General features: G+C 41.6%; 1 protein-coding gene and 1 pseudogene across 1 annotated transcript; one reads left to right on the top strand and one right to left on the bottom strand.

The window, feature by feature from the left end:
* Positions 1–6,870: 6,870 nt before the first annotated feature.
* On the bottom strand, positions 6,871–8,289 carry LOC122744458 (annotated as a pseudogene).
* Positions 8,290–12,493: 4,204 nt separating this feature from the next.
* On the top strand, positions 12,494–14,581 carry LOC122744468 (crooked neck-like protein 1). The gene is given in 3 exon segments (XM_043989970.1): positions 12,494–12,634; positions 12,637–13,274; positions 13,276–14,581. Coding segments are annotated over 3 exon segments (2,067 nt in total). The 5' UTR covers positions 12,494–12,511.
* The last annotated feature ends 4,325 nt before the right edge of the window (positions 14,582–18,906 follow it).

Below are 18,906 nucleotides of genomic sequence, written 5' to 3' on the forward strand. Positions count from 1 at the left end.
CTGAGTTCAAATCCAGCCTCAGACACTTAACACTTACTAGCTGTGTGACCCTGGGCAAGTCACTTAACCCCCATTGTCCCGCAAAAAAAAAAAAAAAGGCTACCTCCATTAAAATGGTAGCCTCATGGAAAGCAGTAGCCCCCGCTATCAGACAAATGGGCCATAATGAGTAACCTGGAAGAAGATTGTTTCTCTAAGTTCTGGTCACTAGCCTGAGTTCTCCTCCCCTATGCCTTACCACTGGAAAAGGCCACCAAGTATTTCTATATTATACATCTGTAAGGACCTGGGACTCGCTCATTTCAACTCATGAAAGTGAAAGTGTGCCCCAATAAAACCATCCACATGGGAAAATTGGGGGCTGCAAAGACTCGAGTTTGAATCTTGCCTCTGGTTATTTAATGTGTGATCTCAGTCAAGTCACTTCCACAAAACCGGACTAATAAGACCTGAAGTCCACCAGCCTGGGTTGTTTGGAGGTTCAAATAACAATGAATAGAAAATATTTTCACAAACACTTTAAGCATCCATAGAGAATTGCCATTCACTATTCTAGAGTTTTGCAAATAGGATTACCTCACCGACACTATAAGGAAAGCAAGGGCAAGTATTAGGCCCTTTTAAGAGAGGAGAAAGCTGAGACAGAGGCATGCCTCAGGGGTATCTGAGCTCAGAGACTTGGGATTGAATCCCACTCTAAAGTCCACTTCATTTCCTAAAACTGGGCAAAGCCTGTTAGATAGGAGTGAATTCGTTTTAGGGCAAGATCCTCTGGCCCAGTAGATCTATAGAAGGATCCAATGTTGGAAATTTCTCAGGACTGGAATTTTCAGGTTTGTCTTGTTCTTGTTATTTTAGAGGAGATGGAACAAAAGAATTGTCCCAATTTAGAGAAAGTGGAGGAAAAGACTACATTTGAAGACCTGGGTTGAACTGTGGATTCGATGAGAATTGAGCTCCTGAAGCAGGTTAACCACAGTACCAGATACTAGGGATGGAAAGGTAAAATGGAAAGAGTTCTTTTTTGAGGCAGCTAGATAAAGCCCTGGATTCAGGAGGACCTGAGTTCAAATTCAGCCTCAGACATTTGACACTTACTAGCTGTGTGACCCTGGGCAAGTCACTAAACTCTCATTGCCCCTAAAGAAAAAAAAAGGAGTTCTTTTAAGGAAAAAAGAACTTACATTCTATTGGAGAAATAGGTACATAGATGATGAACCCCCCCAGAATATGCAAAGTAAGAGGGGGTGTCTGGAAAGGCCCCTCATATAGGAGATAACTGGGCTGAACTTTGGCTCATGAGTCATTTCTTCATTCTTGAGCCTCGATCTGCCTATTATTTTTGAAGACACTGGTTCTTTAAATCTCATGCTCACTATTTCAGGGTGGGGAACATTGGGTGCTGAGGGAGGTGATGTTTAAATCCCATGATCACCATTCCTCTGGAGGGGAAGGGGAAGGCCCAATGCTATTGTACACCCCCCCCCCCAAGTTGTCTGGTTTTGCTATTGTGAAGGGGCTGGGGTGGGGGTGGGGTTGGCAGGACTGAGAGCAGTATGAAAAGCAGAGAAATTGACTTTTTTTTTTTTTTGGGAGGTCAACCTACCCCTCCCTCCCCCAACACTGTTGCTCTACAGTCTCTGACTTGGGGCTGCTTGTTAATGGGGAATGCAGTATTAATGAAGTGTCCCAGATCGCCTCACCGATGGTAATCCATCTCCATCAGGGCTGGGGAGGCTGTTGACAGGGTGAATGGAAGTGAATGAGTCCATCATTCTTGAGGAGGAGGGGCTAGGGAAGGAGAACTTCTGGGGAGGGTCCCCTGGGAGCACAAACACTCCTGCTTTCATGCAGGTACACTCAATAAATGCAGAGTGATAAAACAGGAGGCTGCACCAGGAAATCAATGAGAAGAGGGCCCTGTAGGCTCCCTTCCTCCTTCCTCTGCCTTCCCTTGCTCCTACTTGAATTCACTTTCCCAGGGAAATGTCTAAGGTGAGGGCTATGGAAACACTTGCTTCCTCAAACAACTTCTCTTAGGCTGTCCTCACAGCTAAAGTGCACCAGGGCTCCCTGTTTTTGCAGTCTCCTGTCTGCGTGGGATCCAGAAGGAGAAAGATGGAATTTTTTATCAGACTTCCAGAGCCCTGTTGATTGTGGATAGTGGATGGGAAGACGGGTAAGGGAAGAGGGTTTCCAACTTAGCAAAGGTATTTGTCTCCCTATTACATCTAGGATGGGGCTCTCGTCTAAGGATCCAGAGAGCATCTCTCACACCCTGAAGAGGCCAGTGGATAGATTAGTGACCTTGGTGGGAGAGGGGGTAGATTTCCATAATGATTTTTACTAACTGAAATTTCGTATTTCATTCAATTGTGAATGTAGTCGAGCCTCCATAGGCTTCACTGGGTTGCCAAAGGGGTCCATGGAAAGTGAAAAGCCCCTTCAATCTAGGACTGAATGCAAACTCTTCTAGTTGATAATTAAGACCCTCCAAGATAACGATACATCATTAACCCTTCATGTTCTCTACGATACAGCTAGACTGAACTTTTTTCTATTCTTTACATATCACTTCCCACTTGATACCTTTGAGTAGACATCATCCTTGATGTGCCCTCCCTCCCTCGAGCAACCTCCCCTTTTTAGAATATCTCACTTCCTCCAAGGCTCTGCTCAATCACCACTTCCTATTTGATTATTTATCCTCTAGTTGCCAGAGCCCAGCTGGACTCCAAATTGTCTGGTCTTTACTTTTATGCATTTCCTAAATGGAAACTCTCGAAGCAAGGCTAGTTGGACTCTAGTACTTGACATTGACTAAAAGGTAAAAACCTTTCCTAGAAATAACATAACTTCAGGCTGGCCCTAGATTGAACTCATGGGAGCCAATAAGATCAGAAATTATGTAATCAGCTCCCAAATCATATATCCAGCCCTAATGAGCAGCTTAATGTCCAAATACCTTCTGTCCATCTGCCACATAAAGGCTCTAACCACTAATGTCCTGCTGGGATTCCTGGCTGGCTTGCTCCCTGCTACAAGAACTCCAGTCATTGGAGGGCTCACCACAGAAAAGTCTCAGGAAGTTGGCCATTGATGACTGAAGAAGTTATACTTTGGCAATACTGAGGATCACAGCATTGATTTACAGGGACCCCCATAAACATTGTGCCTCTTGTTCCACTTACTTCTGTCACCCTCCCCTGATTGGTGAGAGCTTCAGCTAAGTGGCAGTTAAGTAAGTGTTCCGAGACTTGATTATGGGTATCTTGTCTGTCTCAACTACCTAATTAGGGATGTTTGCCCCCAAAGTAAAAATATCTATTGTTTGTACAGGTGAAATAAGTTTGGAATGTTTTCTGCTTGGGATTGTAGATAATCTTGTATATGGAAGAGATGAGTGCTGGGGTTGGAATGAGAAGGCCTGCATCTGAGTCTTGGCATGGACATTAATAGCATGGAGCCAGAGGCAGTCAGTCACTTAGAGCCTCAGTTTCCTTATCTTTAAGATTGAGCTGAGAGTTTAATACTTACCTCAGAGTTGAGTAAAGTACTTTGCAAAACTTATATGAGTTGTTACAGACCTCTGTCCAAAAAGAATGTCACCAGCAAGCCTACATTTTCTATCTATTTATTTATTTTTGTGAGGCAATTGGGGTTAAGTGACTTGCCCAAGGTCACACAGCTGGTATGTATCAAGTGTCTGAGGCCAGATTTGAATTCAGGTCCTCCTGAATCCAGGGCCAGTGCTCTATCCACTGCACCATCTAGCTGCCCCCGAGCAAGCCTACCTTTTGCTGAATACTATGCCAGGTCCTTCCTAAAATGGGACAACTAGGACTAAACTCTGAACTTTAGATGTGGTTTAACCAAGTCAGAGTATGGGTTTGGGTTTCACGGAGGAATCCTTACTTCGAGATACTGCTGAGTTTCCCATGAGTCTATTACTGATTGTCCCACTGAAATTTAGCAACATTGAGTTTGTCATCATGGTGGTGATAAAATAGGTCAAATGAAGATGTGATGCATGAGTAAAAAATTCATTTTCTTTTCTTTCACCTCCCTTGAGGTGAGAGGTCCATGGGTATTGCATACATTTTTCAATGCATTCTTCAGTTGTGCTGACTTTTTTTCCCACTCTCTACAAGCACAACACATACATAAGCAATAGGATCAATGCTCCTGTGACCCAACACCCTTGAGTACTGAGAGAAGGCTATGAGGGAGGGGCAGTTCTGAAGAAGTTTGAAAGTATATGTAAGAGCTGGATAAGGAGGGTAGAAGGCCAGGGAAAAGAGGAGGGAAGGGGCAAGAAAGAGGAGGAGGAGCAGGGACAGTATGATGCTCACAAGCAGGGAGGGCAGGGGCAGCAGAAGAAGGGGGAGGTATTGCTAAATTTTGATGTGCCAGTAACTAAGTTGGCATTGGGGTGATAATGAAACAGATCAACTGAAGATGGTTGGCTTGAGAAAAAAATCATACTTGGTGACTTCCCTTATTTGTTTGTTGTATGTTGTCATGAGAAAAAATACCAGAACTGGTCCATTCTATAGTTGGAAAAGAACTAAGCTTCAGAGGAATATCACCCAGCAACTCCACTCACTTACCACAATAATCAGCATTTGGGAAATTAACTGTCTTCCGTGGTTGTTGGTAAAAATAAGAGAAGAAATCAGAAGCGAGGATGGTTAATTTCTTTTCTTTTTAATCCTTTATTTTATTTTTTCTCCGATTAAGTTGTATTTCCCCACATTACATGTAAATACAAATTTTGACATCAATTTTTTAAAAACTCTATTCCAAATTCTCTTCCTCCTCCCCCCCACCCCAGCCACTCAGACAATTCCATATACACCATACATGAGCAGTCAAGCAAAACATTTCCACATTAGCCAGGTTGTGAAAGAAAACAAACAAAAACAAAACTTCAGATAAAGGAACAAAGAAAAATATGATTCGATCTGTATTCAGACACCATCAGTTCTCTCTCTGTATGTGGACTGCATTTTTCATAGGACCTTCAGAGTTGTCTGGGATCATTGCATTGCTGAAAATAAAAGCAAGTCATTCACAGCAGATAATCTTATAGTATTGCTGTTATTTTGTATACAATACATTTCACATTGCATCAGCTCATGTAGGTTTTTCCGTGTTTTTCTACTATCATTCTGCTCATCATTTTGTTTATAGTAAACTACATTTACATAGTACTTTAAAGAGAGATTTCCTTACGATAAACTCATGAGGTTGATTCTTGCAACAACAGTAATAGATAACATTTATATAGTACCTTATACCTGACAACAAATTTTCTTCCAAATAGACCAAAGTAAGTACCATACATTTTATCATCATCAATCCATTCTCCCCATCATCAATCAATCCCCCTCTTCATCCAATCCATCATCATCATCTTATATTACGCTTGCCTCTGCTTCAAAGTTTTTTCACAGTTACTATTATTAACTATTTGTCTCTATCCTATTCCTTTCCCCATGATATTTGCTCTATTTTCTATCTTATTTCAAACTATCCCTCCTCAAAAGTGATTTGCTTCTGACTGCCTCCTTCTTAAATCTGCCCTCCCTTCTTTCACCACTCCCTCCTTATCCCCATCCCCTCCTACTTTCCTGCAGGGTTAGAAAGATTAATCCACCCCAATGAATGGGTATGTTATTCCCTCCTGAGCCAACTCTGATGAGATCAAGGACTTTGAGCCAATTCTGATGAGTGGAAGGTTCATTCATTGCCTTGCTCCTCCCTCATCACTCACCTACTTCATAAACCCTTTCTTGTGGGATTTTACCCATTCTACCTTTCCCCTTCCCTTTCGCCCAATGAATTCCTCTCACCAATCAATTTTAGCCTAAAGATGTTATCATAGGGCAGTTCGGTGACACAGTGGACAAAGCACCTGCCCTGGACCCAAGATGACCTGAGCCCAAATTCAGCCTCAGATGCCCACACACTGTTCAGCCCCAAGCATGGTATACAAGTCCAACCCCCCCACCCCCCAAAAAAGATAAAGAAAAATATATGCTTTACAAATATCATCCCTTCCTAATCAATTCCGACCTGTGCACTGTCTAAATATATGTCTATTATCTGCCCTAATACTGAGTAATTCTTATGAGTTAGACATAGCATATTCCCATATAGGAATGTAAACAGTTTAACCTTTTAACATGCCTCTTGTGCAAAGCACCTCTGGCATGTCTAAGTGTGGCTGGCTAATAGCCCCCTCCTTGCCTGGGCTCTCTTGATATCTTCCTCCAGGGGTCTGCCTTCTTAAATTGCTTTATATTGTAGAAGAAACCCAACAGGGCACAGATTAGTCGAAGGTGCTTGATTCCATAGAGGTGCTCCCACAGGATAAAGAGCTCCTGACTAGAGCATCTTTCTTTAATGGGATGAGGTAATTAATCCAACTTATCCTAACCCTTATTCTAAAAGAGGATGAGGCCATGTTTTATTCCAAAAGTTTGCTATGGCATGTGGGATGAGGACACAGATGCTTCTAGCTCTCTGAATAGTTTCTTCAGAAAAGACATGTCTGAAAGCCTGATATCAACAATTAGCTTAATGTAGGTATCTATGTATCCTACTCGAAACTCCTTGCAAGTGTTCCTTCAACATGAGGACTATCTTTGCAAGCATGTCAAGCACATTGGTGTGCACACTGAGTGCCCTGGACTTCTCAGGGGTGCTGAACTCTTGGCAGGGCCACTAACCAGGATTAAGAAACCAATGGTGTCTCTTGTCATCCTAGGAAGTTCTTAGCACAAAAGCAGAAATGTACCTGCCATTTTTCTTCTGCCTACTATCTTTATTCTTTCCCATAAGACTTCCTCGTCTGTCCAAAGAGTTTTATTGATGAATTTTGATGCTGTCATCCTTAAGCTTTTTCAGTTCCTTGATCTTTCTCTTTTCTGCTGAGAGAAGAGCACATGAAGAAGCCACTGCTGCCCCAAAATGGCCTTGTTGCCATTCTGACATGGGCTTCCACTTCTGTAGGGTCTTGAAGAGCTTCTGTCCTTAAGACTCTCAGCAAGTTGGACAATCCGACTTTGGGTTCAGGAGGAGGCATCAAGCCCAGGCTGGCTTTCTCCTCTCCCTCCTTCTGAGCTATGCCCTGTGTCTGCCTCCTAAGTTTCTTGCCTTCCTTCTTGGTGAGGTACACCCTCAGCATCACTGGCTTGCTCCTGTCCCCTGGAGGATTTAGCTGGGCTGGATGCTCTACAAGGTTTGTGATGCCAACATCATTCTCTTTCTTGGCACTTTCTCCATTAGCGTCCAAACCACTGGGGATGATGTAGGGGTGCCCCCACCCCCATTCAAAATCAGGATTATCTCCTTCTTTGCATTATTCCTTTAATGAGCCTGAGCTTGGTTGAAGGTTGAATGCCAGTTGGGGATTTTTGATGGTGGGGGGAGGGGAGGTTGCCAGTGAGATCTTTGCTTGCAGCTTCTCTAGCTGAGCTTTTGTCTGTGATCTCTGGACAATCTTTTCCAATCTGCCTTTGTTGTGAAAGTGAAAGGTTCATCTCTGGTGCTGGGGAGGTGCAATGGAGACCCAGGGATCCAAAAATGTGTTGGATGCCATACCATGCAGGAGCTTCTTCTTGGACTAATGCCTGAATTGTTACTGCTTCAGACCATGAATGTTGGCCCTGAGGGTCGACATATGGGTGGGTCAACTTGATCTCCTGTCCTGTAGCATCTATTATTATGTCTTGTTCATCCAGCATGAGTTAGGGCGTGGGTAGTCTTTGTGGCTTGCTTCAGCTTCACTTTGTGGGGACCAGTGCCCATTGCATGAAGGGGGGGCCCATCCAACCCTGTTGGCATTGCCATAGAGTCCCTGTTTCACTGCCAGCTGAACCAGGATTGGGTGTTTATGGGGAACTCACCTCTTGAGGATGACATTATCTTAGGGTTACCAGAGTGAGATCATAGTCAATACTGACCTAAGAGACTGGTTACAGAAAAATCCCATCTAGCTTTGACAGAACTAGTTTTTAGGCTATGCAGATGCTTCTTCATCCCCAAATTCAGTATAACTAAAATGATGGTGCTTTAAGATGCCCCAGGACAAAACAAAAGACTTGGCATGATGTGTATATGGAGAATGCCTCTGATCACCATGGCCAACAGTTTGAAATTGTGCTGTTTTACTGCAGTATTTGGAAAGTTGTAATGTGTTGTGGGGTCGGATCCAGAGAAGGTAGAGAAAGGCTCAGGTACAAATCTTCCAAGCAAGAAGGCAAATTTTATTGTCAGCTGCATGCTCCACAACCCAACACGGGATTCGGCAGTTACCTGTTATAAGTCACTCAGGAGCTGAGGCTCCCATATTGGACTGCACAGCCTGTGGCTCTTCAAGGCACTGATCCATTGTCGTCCAAGACTGATGGAGGCCTACACAGTGGACCTCAAGTCTCAAATGAGCAAGTCAAGCCTTTTCCAATTTGCTAACAAAGGCTGAGAGAACTCAGAACCCTACTCCTGTGCTTCATAGGGGTATAAGCCCCTCAAAGCCTCCTAAAGACTTTTGTAATTGCTAAGAATATTTTGGTGGATTTTTGAGGGGTGTATCCCACAATCTTCCTCAATACATTGGAAATCAATTTCCTCGAGAATGAGAGAAGTGATTTAGTCTCCTAGAAAATGTCTGAATTGTGACTAGTCAAGTGACAGTGTTTAGGAGTGACAGGTACATTGGGGGAAAATATCACCAGAGTTGAAATAAGTATACAGCTGGGAAAGTAAAAATTTGAGCAAGTCACTGGGTTTAACAACAATATGTGCAATAAAATTATGAATAAAACAATAAAATTATAAAGCGAAATTCGGTTGAGTAAATACATTCCAGCATATGGCTTGATGTGAAGAATGTCAGGATGGAGTGAGTAAGATGAATGTTTAAGATCAGAAAGTGAAGGAAATAAGAAAGGTGTGAATTTCCAGACTACTAGAGGCACATATGTGTGCGTGCTTATATTTACATATATACACACATACATATGGGGAAAGAGATATATACAATCTTATATACACACATATATACATATATTGATATGTATGTCGATAGATATATTTATGTAGAGAGACAGACAAAAAGACAGAAACAGAGCAGTAGAGAGAAAGGGATATTAATGGAGAAAATTTAAGCATGTTGAGAAAGGTTTGAAGAAGTTTTCTGAAATAAAAGTGATATGGGACATTTCAAGTGACTTTTTTATTAGGTAGTTGGAAATTCCCAAGCTCCAACTTGGGAGATGGGAATGAGAGGCCAGCAAGTAAGAGGGTAGGGATAAGAATTTGGTCAGAATTTTTGAGAAGTTCGAAAGAAAATGATAAACATTATAGAGAACTATGGGTCTTACCATGTGTGTAAGAATGAGCTTACCAATAAGAATGAGATAACAAGAAGTTCTTGAAACTCTGCTAGAAATGTTTGAGGTTTACATGTCTCCATCAGCAGTTATAAAACTAAGATTTGATTTTTTCAAAATATCTCCCAAATCTGAATCAGAAAGTGGTCTTACAGATGCTCTCCCCCTTAGGAAAATTATGGTAAATTAGAGGATTATGGTAAAAGGAGGGATTGGTACTTTTCAGTTTGGGGAAGTGAATTTGCTGAAAAACATAGGCCTTGGGAAGTACTTGAAACTATTGGTCCTTGTAAAGTGTAATGGAATGTACTAAATTTGACCATTGACAACGCTATGCTAAGGTTTAGTAAAAAATCCAGCAATTCAGTTAAAGAAGAAGAATCCAGCTTTCCAGACCAGAATCCAGCTTTCCAGACCAGAATCCAGCTTCCTCCTGATGACATCTTACCACTCCAAGAAGACAAGAGAACTGAGAAAAGACTTACAAAGACTTAATTATTTTTTTTACTGTTTCATCTAGGAACACCTCTTCCTAGAAGAAACAAAGGGGGGAATGTGATGAAATAATGGGATTTTAGCAGATACTCGAAGACCCACCTGTAGATTAATCTATACTGATTGAATCAAGTGAGAGTGATTGACTGCTGATTAAGCCTACTTCAAGTTAATTGGATTGTAATCACACCTGGCTATCCCTTAAGTAGGTATAATTCTCAGAAACTAGACTATGAACTCAACTTGAGAACACCTTCAAAGACAATGGATTTGGATGATGCCAACCAATCACCTTGAAGCAGGGTGTAAGGACCGTCTCTGTTCCAGATGTATAAAAAAGCTTCCACAAACAGCTTGCAAAAGGGTGTTCCTGATTAAAGCAGGCTCGTGGAGGAGGACTTCAGGAAGAACCCAACCAGGCTGGAACTCTAGGCTAGACTGGAGCAGAAGCTTTTGATTTAAGGTGACCACAATTTAGAATTTAAACATCACAAAAGAATAATGCTAAATAGTTGAAATTCTTACTTAGGCATTATGTTTGATACCATTTGGGAAAATAGATTCAGGTGTAATTGACCGAATTCTGGTTTCATTTTAAATGGGATGGTTGCGATGAGTCAGATTTTGATTCTCCTGCACTATAGATTTAATTGTTAAAAATTGATATAACTATTTTTAAAAGGTCTTTGGGAATATAACTGATAGTGACATTTTTCCCAATCTTAAAAAGTTTGAAGGAATTCGGTTTGAGAATTAGTGCTGAGTACACAACTCGGGTAGCAGACTAACATCTGGGCAGAGTGTCAACATTTGAAGGTCTTGAAATTTAACCTTCATGCTCAGGTTCCAGGATAGTAACTTAATTTTAGTTGAGCACTAGAAATTCCAAAGAGAGAAGATAAATATATATCCCTACCCATTATATAACACTGCCCTAAGAATTTTCTGGAGCTTTGACTTTTTAATTTCTTGCAAGGTGGCTTAAATAAGCACCTGGTAGTTGTGCCTACCCACATTTCAGAAATATTTGTAAGAATCTCTGGTCTCTAGAGTGAGAAACTTTACCAGCAGTGATTGATTATACTTAACACAGCATACTTTGAGGCTAAACCAGTACTAAGAGTTTAGGATTCACACTTCCCAAGCTGTATATGGATTTCCTAATGCTGTTAATGTTCAATTAAGTGAATTAGTATCACCAAAGTGATTAGAAAAATAACTTCTTATAATTTAGATAAACTTAGGTTATAGACTCAATTTTAAAGGCAGATCTCTTTATAATGGAACACAAATTTCCCATCAAAAGGTTGAATGGATTATTATTAATAAAATGATAACTCATTTTTATGTAGCACTTTCAGGTATACTTAATATTGTAATAACACACCTCACAGTTAAATTTAAGGGGCTGAACAAATCCACATGGGGAAAATATTTCTCCAGATCTACTGCATTTGAATATAAATTTTAAAAGGTAAGGCCCACATCTTACCAAAAATTTAGAAAGTTGTAAGTCCTAAAGGGCCATCCTCACTTGGAAAGGATCTCAAGCGCTGTGTGGTTCAATCCCTACCCAAATCAGGATTGGCATCTTCAACCTCCCTCCATTTAAAGATCTGCTGTGATGGGGAATTCATTACCTTTTGAAGAAATGATTCCACTTCAAGGAAGCTCTCATTGTTAGGAATAATTTCTAATATAAAAGAGTTGCTGGTTGTGATGAGGGAAAATAGGGGTAGATACCAGTTATAATACTTTAGAATACTGTAAGTGATTTCATGGGATGAGAACTGACCAGAACCATCTGAAGTATATGTCTCTTTCATAGAAATCACACCTCTCCTGAAAGAGAAGAGCCTATTTTCGACTCTCTTGGCACCCAGAAATACCATGGTTTATGCTAGTGGAGCTCATTTGGGGTTGATCCTGTTCCATTGAGGAAAATTAAATGTTTTACAATTTCATATGCATAATGAAATGGTATTATTGTTCTCACTGCTCAAAAGACCAACTCTTCTGCAAGGTTAAAGAGAAACCCTTTTCTGGCCCATTCTAGATGAGGAATGTCATCCCATTCAAGCCTCTCCAAAGGCCTGGGTTAGACACTTCGGTTTCCCCTATCAACAGAAGGCAACCTCACAGAGCTAGCCAATACTGCAAGCAGTAATCATTGCATCCTTGCTCCCCTCATCCAAGTTTGGGCTAGGAGAAACCCAGCCAGAGAAATCTTGAATGGAATGGTTTCCCTCACTCAGATTGCTAGAGGCTGCTTGAATGTCAGTTTACATCCCTCCCCCATCCCCCAGCAAGAGGAGGCACGAACTCAGCCCAGCTCCTCCTTAAAGACCCAGTCATCAGGGTTGCCATTCACTTGTCGGGGAGGTCCCAGCCCCTGTATATAAGGAAGGCAGACTGGGACGTAGAGTAGCCTGAGAGAGCCTCTCCCTGCTCCCTTGGCATCTTTGGTCAGACAGAGAGGGAGACCGAGAGAGTCTGAGACTATTGACAATTTCTTCATCGAGTCCGGTCAGTGTCAGGGACCTTAAAGGGTACCCCGCCCCCGACCCCCTACGGATTGGAGCCGGCTCAGAAGGGGTCTCAGGGCCACCCAGGCAAACATGGCAGCCTCCAGCAAGTCGGGAAAGCTGCGGATCCCCAGGGTTGCAAAGGTGAAAAACAAAGCCCCTGCTGAAATACAGATCACAGACGAACAGCTTTTAAGAGAAGCCAAAGAGAGAGAAAGCTTGAGCTTCTGCCGCCCCCTCCTCAGCAGATCATCACAGGTGAAGAAGAACTTAGTGATTATAAACTGAGGAAAAGGAAGACTTTCGAGGACAATCTCAGGAGGAACCGAACTGTGATCAGTAACTGGATCAAATACGCCCAATTGGAAGAGAAGCTGAAAGAAATTCAAAGAGCCCGTTTCATATATGATCGGGCCTTAGATGTCGACTACCGAAACGTCACGCTCTGGCTAAGATACGCGGAGATGGAAATGAAGAATCGACAGGTAAACCACGCCCAGAACATCTGGGATCGGGCTGTCACAATTCTGCCCCGGGTCAGCCAGTTGTGGTACAAGTACACTTATATGGAGGAGATGCTGGGAAATATTGCTGGAGGCCGCCAAGTTTTTGAACGCTGGATGGAATGGCAGCCCGAGGAGCAAGCCTGGCACTCCTACATCAACTTTGAACTGAGGTATAAAGAGGTGGATCGGGCCCCGGGCTTTTACCAAAGATTTGTCCTGGTGCACCCTGATGTCAAGAACTGGATCAAGTATGCCCGCTTTGAAGAAAAACGTGGCTACTCTGCTCAGGCCAGGGAAGTGTATGAGAGAGCTGTGGAATTCTTTGGAGAGGAGGCCATGGACGAACATCTCTGTGGCCTTCGCGAAGTTTGAAGAGAATCAGAAAGAATTGGAAAGGGCACGAGTGATCTACAAGTATGCCCTGGCCCGGATTTCGAGGCAGGCGGCCCAAGAGCTCTCTAAACATTACACAATGTTCGAAAAGAAGTTTGGAGAGAGGCCAGGTATTGAAGACATCGTTGTGAGCAAACGGAGATTCCAGTATGAAGAGCAGGTGAGGGCTGATACCCACAATTACGATGCCTGGTTTGATTATTTGCGCTTGGTGGAAAGCCACACGCAGGAACCAGACACTGTGAGAGAGGTGTATGAAAGAGCCATCGCCAACGTGCCACCCACCTCCGAGAAGAGGCACTGGAAACGCTACATCTACCTCTGGATCAACTAAGCACTCTATGAAGAGCTGGAGGCAAAGGATCTGGACTGGACCAGACAGGTATATCAAGCTTGTCTGAACTTGATTCCTCACAAAGAGTTCACGTTTGCTAAACTGTGGCTGCTGTATGCCCAGTTTGAAATGAGGCAGAAAAACCTGCCACTGGCCAGAAGAGCTTTGGGCACATCCATTGGCAAGTGTCCCAAAAAGAAACTGTTTAAAGACTACATTGGATTGGAGCTGCAGCTTCGGGAATTTGACCGGTGCCGGAAACTTTATGAAAAGTTCCTGGAATTTGCCCCAGAACATTGCCCTTCGTGGATCAACTTTGCTGAGTTAGAGACAATTCTTGGCGACATCGACAGAACCCGGGCCATCTACGAGTTGGCCATTGGCCAGCCAGGCTTAGACATGCCCGAGCTTCTCTGGAAATCCTATATAGATTTCGAAAGCCAGCAGCAACAAGGATCTGAAAAAGCGAGAAGCCTCTACCGGAGATTGCTGCAGCGGACACACCATGTTAAGGTATGGATCAGTTTTGCCCAGTTTGAGCTATCTGCAGAAAATGAAGAAGCCTTAACTCGATGCAGACAGATTTATGAAGAAGCCAACCAGACAATGAGACAAGGCGAAGAGAAGGAAAAAAGACTCCTGTTGTTAGAATCCTGGAGAAACTTTGAAGGTGAATTTGGAACTCAATCTCAAAAGGACAGAGTGGACAAACTCACTCCAGTGAGAGTTAAGAAGAGGAGAAAAGTACAGGCAGAAGATGGGTCTGATTCTGGCTGGGAAGAGTACTACCATTACATCTTCCCAGATGATGCAGCAAACCAGCCCAACCTCAAACTGTTGGCCACGGCCAAACTTTGGAAGGAACAGCAGCAGGAAGAGCACGCTGCCCAGTAATACCCAGAACAAGACCTGGACCAGACAGAACCTTGATGCACACCCCGTCCAAGTCTTTTGTTTCCTCATGGAGCAACTCAAAGCAACACCATTTCTGTAATACTGAATTTGGGGATGAAAAGGCATTGGGGGGGACAGCTAGGTGGCGCAGTGGAGAGAGCACCGGTCTTGGATTCAGGAGGACCTGAGTTCAAATGCGGCCTCAGACACTTGACACTAGCTGTGTGACCCTGGGCAAGTCACTTAACCCCTATTGCCCTGCCAAAAACAAACAAACAAACAAACAAAGGTAAAAGAAATGGCATTGGCTTAACGTAAGTACTAGCTAAAACAAGATGTGATTTTTGTGTAATAAATTTCGTTTTTTAAATAAACATTTTTTATTTATAGTTTTGGTTTACAATTTATATCCCTCTTTCGCACCCTCCTCGCAGCCCTCCCTGATGCAGTAAGTAATGTGTTATACAGGTAGGATTATGCAAAGTTTTACCATATTTGCCGTTTTGTATCAGGAAACGAGTCAAAGAAAAAAAAATGAAACCAAGTGTAAAATGGGACACCGTTCCATCCGTATGAGTTCTTTCTTTGTAGGTTCATAATATGTTTCATCCATAGTCTTCTGGGATTGCCTTAGATCATTGTATTTTTGAGAATAGTCAAATCATTCGCACTTCTTCACCAAACAATATTGCTGTAACTCTGCACAACGTTCTCCTGATTCTGCTCACTTCGCTGTACATCATTTCATACATGTCTTTCCAATCATTTCTGAGGTCTTCCTGCTTGCCTTTTTTATAGCACAATAATATTCCATCACTATCATATACCAGGGTTTTTTTTAGCCATTCCCCCCTTGATGGGCATTTATTTGATTTCCATTTTTTATTGTTCTTTGTTTCTTTTTGCGTGTGTGTGTGTGCGCGGGAATAGTGGCTTGCCTAATATTTGAACTCGGGTCCTTCTGACTTCAGTGCTAGTACTCTATCCACTGTACCACCTATCTGTCCCATATTAGCATTTTTTTTTACGTTTTAAATTTTATTGAAACTGTGGCTATTTTTTAAAATGACCCTTTGGTACCACCCTTGGTTTCAATTTATTTATCAGTAAGATCATTGATATCAGACTTTGCAAAAAAAGATCTGTATTTACTTCCTTTTACACAGTAAAAATGAATGATTCTGGGACACAGGTTTTGTGGGAGTAGATTTTAAAAAACAACATCATTGTAGGAAACAAACATTATTTAAACTAAGTTTAAATATAAATTACTGTTTTTTCCAAAGTACTATCTTGGATCTAAAGCTAAATTACTCTTCCCTCACTACTGTGAGTTACCTCTTTTCACAAAACTCGGGATTCTTATCATCCTGTTTTCATAATTATACTAAATATTGGTTGGTGGTCTGTTTTTTCCAACGAAATTTTTGTAGAAAACAGTAAAATCACCAACCCCATTTTCTGATTCCCATAAAATGGAATTCTATAAAAATTCTTCTAAGGGTTACCTGGAATAATCAGTTTAAAATGATTTGTTTCAAGATTTATTATTCTAATTACATTGCTATACATAATCCTAAGAACATACATTGTGCAAGAACACAGGAACAATCTTTGATCTTATTGGTGTTACAGAATAGTTATAGACATGTTAATTACAAACATTTCTTAATTGCATGCATAGATGCTAATTTTACAAACACACAACCTTGAAACATGCATAAAAAGAATAAAAATGTGCAAATATCTCCCTTAATTAACTTGAAGGTTCCTACTGACAAATACAAAAATGATAACTGGTAAATCATCACACAAAATATTGAGCTAATAATGAGTAACAAACATAGTTCTAGGTTTTTATTTTAAGTGGGTATTTTAACATTTAGGCTATTTGGTCCATATACTATCTTTGTATTCTGGACAGAGTTCCAAGGCAAAGATTGTCCTTGTTTTTATGAAAGACCAAAGATGAGGACCTGTACGGCTGACTGGACGTAGGTCTTTTGCTCTTCTTCACCGTAATAACAGTTTTGGATTCCTTAGGTGGGGGGATGTGAATAGGCTTCTATCGGATTGGATTATAAATGCTTGGCAGTGGGCAGACAGGTAGTTCCATTGTAGAAACCTGTCAGTTTCCCATTGCCATAACCATAGCTCCTTGGAATGAGATGAGGTTTGTTTTTCACATTTTGTAGCCATTCCTTGAACTTCTTTTCAGAAATTTCTTTTTTTTTCCTGTTGTTTAGCAAGCTGCTGCTTTTCTTTTACCTTTTCCTTTGGTTTTCTCTCATGTTCTTCAGCTATTTTTTTCCTTAACCATTCTTGATATTCCCCTCTCTTTTTTAAAGACTTTTGTTTTCCAAATTACATGTAAAAGCAAATTTTGACATAATTTTTTTTAAACTTTGTGTTCCAGCTTCTCTTCCTCTTTCCTCTCCCACCTCCACCCTATGAACTCAAACAATTCAACATAAATTATACATGAGTAGTAATGGAAAACAATTCTACATTATCTAGGTCGTGAGAGAAAACAGATAACACAACTTCAGATTAAGGAATTGTCAACAAAATTGTCTTTCAGTCTGTTTTCAGATAACATCAGTTCTTTCTCTGTAGGTGGACTACAATTTTCATAAGTTCTTCAGATATATTTTTCTTTAGCTTTTTCTTGCAAATGCTCTTTCTCAATGTCCTTTGCTGTTTAGTAATGTAGTGTTTTATATACCCAAAGACTCCAGCTTCTGGGATTGGAACTCATTATTTGACAAAAACTGCTGGGAATACTGGAAGATAGTGTGGAAGAAATTAGGCATAGACCGACATATTACACCTTATATTAAAATAAGGTCAAAATGGGTACGTGATTTAGACATAAGAGGTGATAACATAGGTAAATTAGGAGAGGAAGGAATAGTCTACCTTTCAGATCTTTGGAAAGGAGAACAGTTTATGACCAAACAAGAGATAGAGGATATTGTGAAATGCAAAATGTATTATTTCGATTACATTAAATTAAAACGTTTTGATAATAACGCCATAGGAAAATGCCCGGAGCAGCAAAACTCACAGAAGAATGTGCTAAAATCATCTTCTAACCAAGAACAGCTTGGAAGATCAGAAGGAGGGAGCTGCTGTGCTAATACAGGAGTTGAGCCCAACCCCACAGTCACCCTGACACAGATCCAGTCCCAGGAAGGCCTACCAGAGAAGGAGACCCCCAGAGCCTCTGAATCAGCTGAAGGGCCAGTGTTGTCTGGAACTAAGCTCACAATCTGGTTAGTGGGCTGAGCCCTGGGCAGGGGGGAGACTACAGGGGTCTATTGTGGTGCTAAAGCAGAACTTGGATTTTACACCCCTGCTGAGAACCAGGAGGTAGGCTCGAGTAACAGTGGCCCAGGTGGGGGAGGGGCACAGGCTCGTGGGAGCTCACAACCACAATACACAAAGCTGGTTGATTAGCAAGTTGGTCTGGGGTCATCTAAGGACCAGGGAACAGGCCAGGTGAGTGAAGAACCTGATTCTCCTTAAATCATACCACCTGGGACTTCTGAAGCTTGGGATACTGCAGCCTGGAAACAGTTCCCCACTTTAAGGAGCTAAAAGTCAAGTAAAAGAAAGGCAAGATGAGCCGACAGAAAGGTGAGGACCATATAAAGTTTCTTCAGTAACAAGGAAGACCGAGGGTCACCCTCAGAGGAAGAAGTCAACATCGGGACCCCTATATCTAAAGCTTCCAAGAAAAATATGAATTGGTCTCAGGCCATAGAGGTGCTCAAAAAGGACTTTGAAGATAAAGTTAGAGAGATAGAGGAAAAATTGGAAAGAGAAATGAGGGTGATGCAGGAAAGACATGAGAAAAAAGTCAACAGCTTGAAAAGTCAAATTGGCCAAAGGGAAAAGGAGGTGCAAAAACTCTCTGATGAAAATAATTGCCTAAGAATTAGGATGGAACAAATGGAAGCCAGTGACTTTATGAGAAACCAAGACACAATAAAGCAAATCCAAATGAATAAAAAAAATAGAGGGCAATGTGAAATATCTTCTGGGAAAAACTGCCAACCTGGAAAATAGGTCTAGGAGAAATAATTTGAAAATTATTGGTCTACCTGAAAACCATGATCAAGGAAAGAGGTTAGACACCATCTTCCAAGATATTCTCAGGGAAAATTGCCCTGAAATTCTAGAAGAAGCTAAAATAGAAATTGAAAGAATCCACCGATCACCTCCCAAAAGGGAAACTCCTAGGAATATTATAGCCAAATTCCAGAGCTCTCAGGTCAAGGAGAAAATATTGCAGGCTGCCAAAAAGAAAGAATTCAAGTACTGTGGAGCCCCAGTCAGGATAGCACAAGATCTAGCAG

The sequence above is a fragment of the Dromiciops gliroides genome, chromosome 1 (assembly GCF_019393635.1).
Source record: "Dromiciops gliroides isolate mDroGli1 chromosome 1, mDroGli1.pri, whole genome shotgun sequence".
Lineage (NCBI taxonomy): Eukaryota > Metazoa > Chordata > Mammalia > Microbiotheria > Microbiotheriidae > Dromiciops > Dromiciops gliroides.